The following is a 13,013-nucleotide window of genomic DNA, read 5'->3' on the forward strand; positions in this document are numbered from 1 at the left end:
GGCTGCCTGCTGGCTTTCATGATAACAGCCCCAAGGAGGATTTTATGTCAGTGTTGGTCAGGAGTCACCAGAGGAACAGAACAGGCAGAGTGATGTATATTAAAAGGAGGTTTCTTAGAGCACTTATGTAACACGGTCTCGGTAGTCCAGCGATGCCTGTTTCGTTATTCTGAAGGGGTTGAGAGCCTCAAGGTTGGTTCTCCGGCAGTCCCAATCTGGTGCTAAAGGCCTAGAGAGTTCCCAGAGAGCCTCTGGCTCGCAGTCCACGCCGGACACCCCCCAAAAGCTGCGTAGTGCCCTCAGTGACAGTCTGCATCAGCAACAAGAGTAGATGAACTTGCCCAATGAGCAGGCAAAAAGCAAAGCTTTCTTCTTCCACCTCCCACTCCCCCACTCCCTGCCTTATTTCTTCTTCCACCTCCCACTCCCCCACTCCCTGCCTTATTTCTTCTTCCACCTCCCACTCCCCCCACCTTATCTTTTATCTTATCTATTATCTAGGCTGTCTCCCTAGATGATGCCCACCCTGAGTGTGCAAGAGAATTGGAATGTTAGATGCCCCAGCTCCCAGCATCTGCAGGAGTCAACTCAGGCCCACCCCATCCCTGAGAATTGGCATGTGTAGAGCCCGCTCCCCTCCTGCTCTCCCCCCCAACATACACAGTGCAACCTGCCACTTTTCTGACTCATTCTTTTTAAACATTCTTCTTGTTTCTGAACTTGCTCTCCCAAACTGTATTTGTCAGGACCCCAGTGGGAGCCAGAAGGTACATTCGGACTGGGTGGCATAAGAAAGGTTGACACGCCAGTTCACATCAGAGTACAGGGAGCATGTGGAGTTCTGAGATGGTGTGGCCTACACTCCCTGCTCTTCTCCTTTAGACAGTGGGCTCTTGGTGAAAGCTGGAAACTCTGGACCCTAAGGGCTCCCAAGATAGGGAGCTGGGATGCCGATATCCTCAACTGTACTCCTGGCCAGAATTCACTGGGAAGCCAGATGGCAGGATCCCAGGAGTGGTCCCAATGGGCCTGCCAAGCCCAAGGCAGTGGAGAACAGGGCTTGGTCTGCAGCAGGCCCAGGAGAACCCACACTGGAGTCCCAGCCAGGCAGTTTCCAGATATATAGAAGCAGGGGTGTAGCCTGTAGTTACCAAGTCCCCTGGGCAATAAAGCATGCTGCCTACGTGTTGGGCAAAAGAGAACACACATTTTGCTTTTATCTTGAAAGCAGGGGCTGACTGGGCCATACCAATGAGGGCATTGGACACCTTCCCAGGGCCACCAAGGCCAAGGACCCAAGGTCTTCAGGATCTGTCACTGTCCAGATGAACTGCACCCAGCCACAGACTAGCCAGTCCCAGGGTAGAAGAGGCTTCTCTCTGCCCTTCTCCAGGATAACCAGCACGTGACTAACAGGCCCCACCCCCTGGTAATTCTTAATATATGCAAAACCTAGTGCCTCAGATGCAGAGTCTCAGACCCCCAGTTGGATTTCCCACGAAGGACTCAGGAAGGGTCTCTGAAAAGCTGGCTGTAGGGGATTCTCTTTTCCAAGCTCCCTGTTTTTTGGAGAAGCAGAAAGACTTAGTTCTGAGTTTCTAGTCCTGGCCCTGGCTTTAGAAGGTTCCAGTAAACCTCTTCCAGTGTCATCTGGGTGCCTTCCAACACATTTTCTTCCCCCGCTACTGTCTGCACTGGTACACACACACACACACACACACACACACACACACACACACGCTAGTGAAATGGGAGAGTCTGGCTTCTAAAGCTAGGTGCTTCTGCTGTGGCCAGATTCTTCCAGGTTAGGAGTGGCTGGCTGCTAAGTGTGACGTGTGTGTGCACACCCACAAATAGATACATGTACCCCAGTTTCCTAAACACCTCCCAGGCAGGGCTGTCATGTTACACAGAGTCGTGGACAGTGTGAAGGCCAGATACGCTAAAACACCTGACAGAAACACCTGAGCGGAGGCGAGTCCAGACGGATTCACAGTTTCAGCAGGTTCTATCTGTGTAGGAAGACTTGGCAGAGGCCAGGCAGTGAGAGTGTGTGACAGGGAGCAGAGAGTCACTCAGAAGCAGGGCTGCATATGATCTTCAAGAGGCCTGCCCCTAGTGACCCACCTCTGCCAGACCATCCCCACCCCCCTAAAGGTTCACGGCATGCCAAAACAGCTCCACCCCTCGGGACCAAGTGTTCAAAGCATGAATGAGCATGAATGGAGAGAAGCTCAGACTGAATGTGCGATGTCACCTTTTATAAGAACCGCGTGGATTGCTGTCTATATGCAGGTGAGGGCAGGCACAAGAGAAGGCAAGAGATTTTAGAGACAGGGCAGAGGGACAGAGAGAGGAAGAAGGGAAGGAGAGGAAGAGAAAAGATGGAACCTATAGAAGAGGAAGAGGAGCCAGAATCACACAGTCCTGGGAGCCATAAGTATTGGGGACTTCTTAGAACCATGATTAAGTAATAAGTGAGGTGCATTTGCCCCATCTAGGTGTGTAGCTTATGTTTATATCAATTGAGTTTTGAGTTCATTGTGCAGGCATTTTGTGGGTTGAGAATTTACTAATATAAATCTGACTGATAAATTACAAGCCTCTAGAGTTTTGGTTTTACCTGGTTACAGGGATTTGTGACAGCTAGATGGGTGGTCACTGCATGGGGCTAGCCATGGAGGCAGCAAGACCACCGGGGCCAGAGAGTAGCCAGCATTAGCATGGGATGGTGCCTTCTTAAATATTTACGCGACCCCCTGGGGACACAGCCAAGCCATTGGCCTTGTATTTGATGTTGGTTGGGCAAACCTTGGTGACTATTTGAGTGACATCCCTCCCTGCAAGCCTCCTGGACATAGAGCATGCACCTACATTCATCATGTGTGCCCACACTCCACATGGGTTAAGCATGTGTGTCTAGAGAAGGCCCTAGATCCCATCTTTCTTCCTCATGGAGGATGGGTTTTTTCCAATTAATTATTTTTTTAAAGATTTATTTATTTCTTTTATGCATATGAGTACACACTGTAGCTGTACAGATAGTTGTGAGCCTTCATCTGGTTGTTGGGAATTGACTTTTAGGACCTCTGCTCACTCTGGTAGACCCCGCTCACTTGGTCCCTGCTCACTCTGGCCCAAAGATTTATTTATTATTATAAATAAGTACACTGTAGCTGTCTTCATATGCACCAGAAGATGGCGTCAGATCTCATTATGGGTGGTTGTGAGCCACCATGTGGTTACTGGGATTTGAACTTAGGACCTTTGGAAGAGCAGTCAGTGCTCTTACCTGCTGAGCCATCTCACCAGCCCTGATTAATTATTTTTTAATGTGTGTATCTGTATACCATGTGTGTGTGTGTGGTGTCTTTGAGGCAAGACGGAGATGTCGGTTTCCCTGGAACTGGAGTTACAGACAGTTGTTAGCTCCCATGTAAGGGCTGGGATTTGAACCCAGGTCCTCTGTAAGAGTATCCAGCAGCACTCTTAACCACTCGGGCCATCTCTCTAGCCCAGATATGTGTGTTTTGACTGTCACAGCTAATGGCATTCTCTGCTCTGCTTCCCCAGGAGGATCCTCATTCCCCTTTGTCCTGAGTACAAATGCCCTGTTCCTGGAAACGAGCTGCGCTCCTGTCAGTGCATGAGCCCATGCCAACCTCAGCCTCTTTGGGGTGAGTCAGGGGATCGTGAGTCGGCTCATTATTGGTCACTCTAGGACTCTGGGATGGTAGCATCCCATCATGGATCATGGTTGAAGGGACGTTTCATGTTAGTCCCGAAGGCCAAAGCTTTCATGTTAGTCTCCATGGCCCTGTCAGGAGCAGCGGAAACGGCTTCTGTGGGACTAAGGGAAGGCACGGAGACACTTCATCACATGTGAGATGTCCAAGTCATTGTGAAGACAGGGTCACCACGGAAGTGACATCTGCTGGAAGACGGAAGACTAAGGGAAGCCTTGGGGAAACTGAGTCAGAGTAGAGCCAGGAGACAGGGCCTCCATCCTGAGGGACCAATGCTGGCAGCACAGCAGAGGGTCCTCAACATCCTGTGATAGGAGCAGCAGAGATGTCCACCCCAGCAGGCCACGGGGAACTGTCCCCATGGCTCTCAGTGCTCACTGGCCAGGCCTCCTGGCACTGCTGGGTTTTCTCAGCGTGCTGGCCCTCAGAAAAAAATGGCCCCGATGGTATGCGTGAGTCTCCAGTGAACAAATAGCTCCCCCAAGCCACTGTTAAGAACGTGGGCTCTCTTTGTCCGCAGAAATAGGGTCAAGGGTTGGAATGAGGATATCTGGAAGCTTCCAGAAGGAGAGCCTATTCCGTAGGTCATGGTGTAGGGCAGCCTGCAGGTGGCTCGTCTCTGCTGCATGATGCGCGGGCTCAGGTGGAAGAGACTGAGCCACAGGAGCGGAAGCAGCATCGGTTGTATTGGAGTTGGTGACTTCCCTTGCATCCGAGGGTGGCTGGCTTCCCATAGCCCACTCCGTGAGGCCAGGAAGATGCTGCAATGCATCAATGACCTCCCCTCAGAAGTCACATGTCACTATTGCCACCGTGGGTCAGCAGCAGCTCACTAAGTCCAGCCACATCCACGGAAGAAGAGTTAGACCAGAAGGAATTGTGTCAGAGAATGTTTTATAGCAAGGCATTTTTCTAAAGTACACATCTTAACCCCTTGGCCCCTCCATGACATCCTCAGGGCAACGATGGGGACCCTCTCTTCTCATCTCTTGCATCTCTCCCTGTCACACCCAGGACCACCTTCCAAACTTTAATCTCACTTCGTGTCTCCAAAATGGACTTGAAACAGGTCACTGTTCTAGCCTTGCCTCTTTTGTTCTTTCCCTTCTGGAGATTTTTTTTTTTAAAAAAATCTCCTTTGGGACCAGCTCCAGGATTCCTGGTGATGGTGGTGGAGGTGAGGGTGGTGATGAGGGTGATGATGGTGATGATGGTGATGGTGGTAATGGTGGTGATGGAGGGAAGATGCTGCATCTGTGCCCTCCTGAAATCGCCACCTACCCAGGACTTGTCACAGAGGTGTCCATGGCTGTTAAGAGAAAAACAAGCTCCTTCTCCACACAGGAGCTACAGGGGCTCGAGATACCTCAGGATCCAAACCGCATCACCATGAGTCCCAGGCCCCAGCCTAGCTCTTAGGGTAGCACCAGCCCAGAAGACACTCTGGGGCTCTTTCTGAGAAACCTCAAGATCTTGAGCAGAGCCTTCTCGCTATTCAGCCTAGTGGCCCCTCTCCCCTGCCCCCACAGTGGAAGAGTCCTCCCATCCCCCACTCCGAGGATGACTAATCACACGTGCCCTGCATGTGCTTTAAGCATCTCCATCATCATGCTTTGATAGTATTCCCATTTTACTGGTTAGGTGTCCAGAAACATTAAACAGCTGTCCAAGGCCACACAGTGACCAGGACAGACTGGCCCAAAGCCTAGCCGTTCCTGTTCCCACACAACCTCTGCTCACCTTCGGTGCCTGGCTGCCAGTGAGCATAAGCACAAGGCTCTCCCTGTGTCAGAAGACACAGTCTGTCGTGGAAGTAGCTGCGTTCTTGGGGCCAGGCTGCAATCTCTCCACCCGGCATGATATCGCTGATCTTGTCTAATTCAGGGCTCACCAGGGATCCTGCCCTGAGGAGCTGATGGGTCACAGCCCCACAGGGAAGAGGCTGAGAAGGCGGTGGGCATGTGTTCTCATAGTGGAGGCTTCAAGGGGATGCAGGCGTGGCACTCACCTTCGATGGTTAGAGTAGCCAGGGGAGGATTCTTTTTTTTTTTTAAAGATTTATTTATTTATTATTAGTAAGTACGCTGTAGCTATCTTCAGATATCCCAGAAGAGGGCATCAGATCTCATTACTGATGGCTGTGAGCCACCATGTAGTTGCTGGGATTTGAACTCAGGACCTTCAGTAGAGCAGTCTGCACTCTTAACCACTGAGCCATCTCTCCAGCCCCAGGGAAGGATTCTTACAGAGCTCAGATCAAGAAATATCATGTCCCTTTGGTCTCACAGGCAGAGGACCCCTCAAAGGGCTGGAGAGTCCAATGTCCCCTTGTGCTGTCCACAGTGAGACTGGAGTCCCACCACCTCCCACACCCCCACTGCGTTGGGGGGTCCATCAGCTGAGCAACAGACTTGCTGGTCCACCTGCCCTGTGCTCCTCCCCGGCCCTCCCCCTCCTTCCCCTATCCTGTCTTCTCCTCCCATCCCCCTCCTTGTGGCCTGAGGATACAACTGTCTCTTCTCTACTTTCTTTCAGCTTTGAAGTGCTCAATGTCACCACACAAGTCCTCGGATCTGCTCTTAACAGGACCCTTTCAGAGGGCAACTGCCCAGACACGGAGTGGTGGAGCTGGCTCAATGCCATCCAGGCCCCCTTCCTCTGGGTCCTCTTCCTGCTGGCTGCACTGGAGAACATCTTTGTCCTCAGCGTGTTCTGCCTGCACAAGAACAGCTGCACTGTGGCCGAGATCTACCTGGGTAACCTGGCAGCCGCGGACCTCATCTTGGCCTGCGGATTGCCCTTCTGGGCCATCACCATCGCCAATAACTTCGACTGGGTGTTTGGAGAGGTGTTGTGCCGCGTGGTAAACACCATGATCTACATGAACCTCTACAGCAGCATCTGCTTCCTGATGCTCGTGAGTATCGACCGCTACCTGGCACTGGTAAAGACCATGTCCATGGGCCGGATGCGCGGGGTACGCTGGGCCAAACTCTACAGCCTGGTGATCTGGGGCTGTACGCTGCTTCTGAGTTCGCCCATGTTGGTGTTCAGGACCATGAGGGACTACAGCGAAGAGGGCCACAACGTCACCGCCTGCGTCATCGTCTACCCATCCCGCTCCTGGGAGGTGTTCACCAACGTGCTGCTGAACCTGGTGGGTTTCCTCCTGCCCCTGAGCGTCATCACCTTCTGCACGGTGCAGATCATGCAGGTGCTGAGGAACAATGAGATGAAGAAGTTCAAGGAGGTCCAGACAGAGAAGAAGGCCACCGTGCTGGTGCTGGCCGTCCTGGGGCTTTTTGTGCTGTGTTGGGTGCCTTTCCAGATCAGCACCTTCCTGGACACGCTGCTGCGTCTCAACGTGCTGTCGGGATGCTGGGACGAACACGCCGTAGACGTCATCACGCAGATCAGTTCCTACGTGGCCTACAGCAACAGCTGCCTCAACCCGCTGGTGTATGTGATCGTGGGCAAGCGCTTCCGGAAGAAGTCCCGAGAGGTGTACCGAGCTCTGTGCCGGAAGGGAGGCTGCATGGGAGAAACCGTGCAGATGGAGAACTCCATGGGGACTCTGAGGACCTCGATCTCAGTGGAACGGCAAATCCACAAGCTGCAGGAACAGAAACAGTGAACAGAAGCCACCAGGCAGGACTACTGTCAAGTGTGTGAGGACTGGTGGGACCCAAGCTCTTTGGCCTGGGTTCAGGAAGGAGCTTGAAGCATCCTAGGGAATCAGGCAGGTGACTCCAGCCCTGTCTCATGGCATAAGCATGCTATGAGGAATGGGTACCCTGGAGCACAGCAGGATTATTCTTACTGGCTCTAATTCCCCATGAGTGGAAGGGTCGTGGGGTACGGGTGGGAGTGACAGAGCTTCCTTCCCTTTGGTGGAAGGACAGATCTCCTGCCAGCTTTGGCCCCGTGGCTACATGCACAGTAGGCATGGCTGCCTCCTTTACCAGTTTCAAGGGTATAAGATTTATTGGTCTTCTGAAGGTTAAATTCTACAGAATCTCTGATAGGAGCCCAGAGACTAGGATTCTGTGGCTCATCTCACCTGTAGACAAGGTGGACAGCACAAAAGAAGAGCCCCAAAGCATTTGTGGAGCACTTACTGAATACACAGCATTGGACACTGTGGTCAAGAGGGAAGAAATGCATATGTAATGTCTTACAGGAGCCCTGACGTTAGTGGAGAGTGCCGAGAACTTGCAGCCCCTAGAAGGCTGCTGCTGGTGTGTCAAAGCAAGGAACCGTGGGAGATGGGAGAGCACGGGGGCCTAGGTGAGCCAGTAACCATGAACATGGTAGCCCAATCCCTGCCGCAGCTTCTTCTGCTGTAACGTGAGGGTGTCCTGTGCTTTGAAAAAGTAGGGTGTTCTATGGCTGTGAGGCATCAGGACACACATCACACAGAGACAGACACTCAGCACAGAGAAAGCCACTCAGGGAACACTCAGTGTGGGAAGGCCTGCAGGTATCTGGAGCCCTCACTCCCTTCTACCTTTTTCTCCTAGTATCTCACCCCTATGCACACACAACAAAGCATTTGCTACACGGGAAGACAGCAAGTGTTTGTTTTGCAATGAAACGAAGGAAAAGAATTCTGATGAAGCTAGTCAGTGGTGACGCACACCTTTAATCCCAGCACTTGGGAGGCAGAGGCAGGCGGATTTCTGAGTTTGAGGCCAGCCTGGTCTACAGAGTGAGTTCCAGGACAGCCAGGGCTATACAGAGAAACCCTGTTTCAAAAAACCAAAAGAAGAAAGAGGAGGGGGGTGGTGAGAAGGAGGAAAAGGGAAAGAGAGAGAAATAAAGAATTCTGATGGGACCTACCCGGGGAATCCATACCTCACAGCCTGGCTGCAAATTGGTAGCTGTCTGCTTCAGAGTCCCTGTCTCAGTGACCCAAGGCTGGCAATTAGTGGTTTTATTTGAGAGTGGCTCACAAAGCAGCATCCAAGGTCACTTAACCCAGAGTGTTAATTCTGGGCCCAACTCTCTACATGGCTGCAGAGTGCCTCGTGAGTGATGGCAGGGGTAGGCAGAGCTGCCTGGGCCCAGGGAAAACTCTGATATGAGAGCCAAACCACCCCCGCCTCTGGGGGACAGCACACCTGCATACTGAGTAGGTCTTCCATCAGAGATATGAGGATAGCCTCCCAGATGGCTTCAGGGCCAGTGGGTTTCCCATTAGAACCTTCTCCAGGGGCCTTGGGTTAACTCAGGTATCAGTGAAGACAGTTGCCCCAAGCAACCCTGCCAGAGACTCGGGTGACAGACACCATTCTTGTAGTTCCAGAATCTTCCCATGGGAGTTAATTTTTCCATGTGTCCATATCGGTTACTTTTCTAGGACCTGTGACAAACTTTCTGACAGAGGCCACTTAAGAAAGAGAGAAGGGTTATTTTGTCTCTCAGTGTCATATTTCAGAGGGGACCCGGCTGGAACCAGGGCCACATATGACCTTCAAATGTCTGCCCCTAGTAACCTTTCACCTACTAGGTCCTCCATTCTAAAGGTTCCATCACTTTCCAAAATAGGGCCCGCAGTCAGGAATGAAGGGAGGTGCACTTCAGACTCAGCTATAATAACAGTGTCACTCTGGACTGGCTGGCCTCTGTGGCTAACACTATGTCAAGCCTCTGGGGACATATGAGGAGCATATTAAACAGCCTCCAACACCAAGCCACTTAGGAGCTGACCACTCAGTAGCCAAGGGCTACGGAGACTCAGGAAATGAGCAGAGTTCAACTGGTGTTTCTGGCCAGGCTGAAGCTAAGGGAGAACCTATGTGGCAAAAAGCCCATGAATACCCACCAATCTGACTTTGAATTTCCTAACAGAGAGGACCCCAGGAAATTCTCTTTCCACTCTATCTTCCCAGACACTACTCCAACAAGCACACAGAACACTTCAGGCCAAAAGAAGGAAACAGATTATGTAAGCCGAGAGTGCTAGGATTCACGGCTAGAATGGACCGAACCACACCCAGACCGTGAAGGAGAAGTGGGGGCAGGGGGTCCTGTCCTCAGAAGAGGAGCTGGTGGGCTCTGGGTCTGAGGAACATGGCTGGCCACAGCCTGGGCCCCTCAGGGTGGCTGAAGGGTCTGGAACTGGGTCTGCACTAGGTCTGTGAGAGGAAAGCCCCCTTGTGCCTTGTGTTTACACCCTGATGAGAAATCGTGTCTAGTGAAAGATCCGGAGAGCTCTGTGTCGCGCAGAGGAAGTGGCTGGGGTGCCAATGAGAGAGGAGCGCTCTGTACGCACGCACCTCTTCTGTGCACTGGAATAAAATATGAATTTTGTACAGTGTCAAACTTCCTGAAGTTCTGAGCTCTGACTCTGTGACACTGGTGGTCGCCTCTAAGCTCTGACTGACTCTGGGACACCAGTGGTCAAAAGCCGGGGAGATGAGGGACACATTCGGTTCCCAAGGCTTCTGTCATGGAAAAGACCAAAGGTTGCCAAGCTTTTCCAATTGTGTATCCCTTATGAGTTAGACTCTGGCGTGGGCTGGGTGGCAACACACAACACAGGACACTCAATTTGCCTAGTTATTAATATGTATTGAAATATGCATGACTATATTAAACAAATAGCATTAGGACTTTTCAGAATATGCATTTTGGGTATTTCCCCCCATGCTCCTTTAATCCATGGACAGCTCATTACCAAGCCTCTTTCAGGTGTTCATATCATAGAGTATCAGAGATGGCCAAGTCCAATCGCTCACGTAAAACACTTCCATTTGACCTTCACCTTAAATCATGAGTACCCTGTACAATATGGGGATGAAAAGCCAGTGCTTGTGTCTTCCCAGTGATAGGAATCTCTGCATCACACTCGGGTCCCACCTCCACTCTCCATGTTTCCTTTCATCCATCAAACAAGACTTCATTCTGAGAATCCACAAACAACCCTGCCTAGTCGCATGCCCGTCTGTCCAGTGCAGACACTTGGGGCTTCGTGTTCACTGAAGCCCATCCCATTCATCCCTGAGTGCAGAAGCCTCTCTTTCCGATTCTGCCCCTTACTGTTCCCTGGGTCTTGTGACCAACGTCCTGGCTTACTGCTTCTCACCCCACTGTTAGATGTCTCTAAGCTCTCATTCCTCACTCTCAGCAACCACATTTCTCAAGTCTACAGTCCCAGGAGGCTGTGATCATGGGGAGCAGCTCTCAGGAGCTCAGGTTTCAGAGTCAGGGTGATGTGGAGTCCCATTCTGTTTCTGCCTGGGCTCCCATTTGACTCTTATCCATGTTACATCAACTGTAAAATGGGCTCAGCACTGGCAGCCATCAAGTCAGAAATTGGCAACAGGTTCATGTAGGAGACTGTTGAGGACAGTGTCTGGTACACACTTGAAACCAGTCTGTAAGGTATGTATCTGTAACGGTGAATGTCATTCCTGATGGTGTATGCTATCTGTGATGGTGATGGTGAATGACATCTGTGATGGTGTATGTCATCTGTGATAATGTTTGCTATCCATGGTGGTGTATGTCATCCGTGATGGTGATGGTGAATGTCATCCATGATGGTGAATGTCATCTGTGATGATGATGGTGATGGTATATGTCATCTGTGATGATGATGGTGATGGTGATGGTGTATGTCATCCATGATAGTGATGGTGAATGTCATCCATGATGGGGAATGTCATCCGTGATAGTGTATGTCATCCATGATGGTGTATGTCATCTGTGATGATGATGGTGATGGTATATGTTATCCATGATAGTGATGGTGTATGTCATCTGTGATGGTGTACGTCATCTGTGATATTGTATGCCATCTGTGATGATGATGATGGTGATGGTAATGGTGTGTGTCATCTGTGATAGTGTATGTCATCTGTGATAGTATATGTCATCCATGATGGTATATGTCATCTGTGATGATGATGGTGATGGTGATGGTGATGGTGTATGTCATCCGTGATAGTGATGGTGTTAATGGTGACAATGGTGGCAATGTGGTGATGGCAGAAATGATGCTGCTTCACAGGTTTTCTGTCTCAGTGACCAAGAGATGCCAATTAGTGGTTTATTTGAAAATGGCTCAGGCCAGGTAGTGGTGACGCACACCTTTAATCCCAGCACTTGGGAGGCAGAGACAGGTGGATTTTTGAGTTCAAGGCCACCCTAGTCTACAGAGTGAGGGCCAGGACAGCCAGGGCTACACAGAGAAACCCTGTCTCAAAAACACCAAAAAAAAAAAAAAAAAGGCTTACAAAGCAGGGGATGCTACCCAAGAGCAGTTGGCAAAGGTGGTGAATATGGTGGGCATGTGGATGTCGATGAGGGAGGGCATTCTTCAGAAGGGAACCTTTTATATTCCCCAAATCTCTTGTAATAAAGCTACACATTCATACATGGCTTGCGAGACCCCTGGTGATCTGCCACTCCACCCACCCTGCTGGCTCCACCCCTTCTACCCCACTCCTTCTCTACCCTCCAGCTACATGGGGCTCAAAATGCCTGGGCAGATCTCAGGAGATATTCCACTTCTCCTCAGGTACCCCTCCTCCTGTCAGCCTCCACCCCACACTCAGTACCCCACATCTGAAGTACCAGAGGGAGATCCCAACTCCAGGTGATAGAGATTATGGGCACGACAAACCATTCGTTTAGGGCACAATACATGTATGATTCTGAGAGGAGCTATGAACTGGAGCTGGAATCACAGTAGTCAGATCTGGAGGCAGGACCGTCCACTCTAGCCTCACCACACAGGCCCCTCTCTAGGCTCCAGGAAGTCAGAGCCATGGGGAAAGCTCCTGGTAGGCCTCAGGAAACCGGTCAAGGGCAGGAATATTCTGCTCTGGCCAGAGGTGTCAAGGCCAAGTGCAGAGATATCCCCAGCAGGCCAGGGGATCCCCACGGACAATGGCTCACTGGCTTAGGGAGCCACTAAGGACAGGCTTTATGGTTCAGAAGGTAAAGTATCAGCTTCATAGAACTCAGCAGTGCACACCTCTGTGTGTTACCCAATCTCTGACCTCAGTGCCAAGCCTCATACAGCCCTGATCCTTCATCTAGGTCCAGAGAGGATGAAGGGGTCACGGATGAGCACCCATGGTCAGGAGTTGGCAAGAACAGTGGCTGAAAGCTTAAGTCTCTGGGTTTTGGCTGAGGCCAGGCCTAGGTCACCCAGGCAGGCCCCTGGAACTAAGAACCACACAAGACCTCACCCCTTTCCATGGAGGCTGGCAAGGTTGGGAGCTTGCCAGGGTCCACAATTCTTAAGGGGTGTGTTAG

General features: G+C 51.2%; 1 protein-coding gene across 1 annotated transcript in view; it reads left to right on the forward strand.

Moving 5' to 3' along the window:
* The window catches only part of Bdkrb2 (bradykinin receptor B2), a 29,778-nt gene extending 21,334 nt beyond the window's left edge, over positions 1 to 8,444 (forward strand). Inside the window, exons 2-3 of the mRNA XM_031355897.1 lie at positions 3,574 to 3,677; positions 6,282 to 8,444. Of these exons, the coding sequence (XP_031211757.1) occupies positions 3,607 to 3,677; positions 6,282 to 7,380 (1,170 nt within the window). The 5' untranslated portion in view covers positions 3,574 to 3,606 and the 3' untranslated portion in view covers positions 7,381 to 8,444. The remainder of the gene's footprint in view (positions 1 to 3,573; positions 3,678 to 6,281) is intronic.
* The last annotated feature ends 4,569 nt before the right edge of the window (positions 8,445 to 13,013 follow it).

Source organism: Mastomys coucha, unplaced genomic scaffold, assembly GCF_008632895.1.
Source record: "Mastomys coucha isolate ucsf_1 unplaced genomic scaffold, UCSF_Mcou_1 pScaffold6, whole genome shotgun sequence".
NCBI classification, from domain to species: domain Eukaryota; kingdom Metazoa; phylum Chordata; class Mammalia; order Rodentia; family Muridae; genus Mastomys; species Mastomys coucha.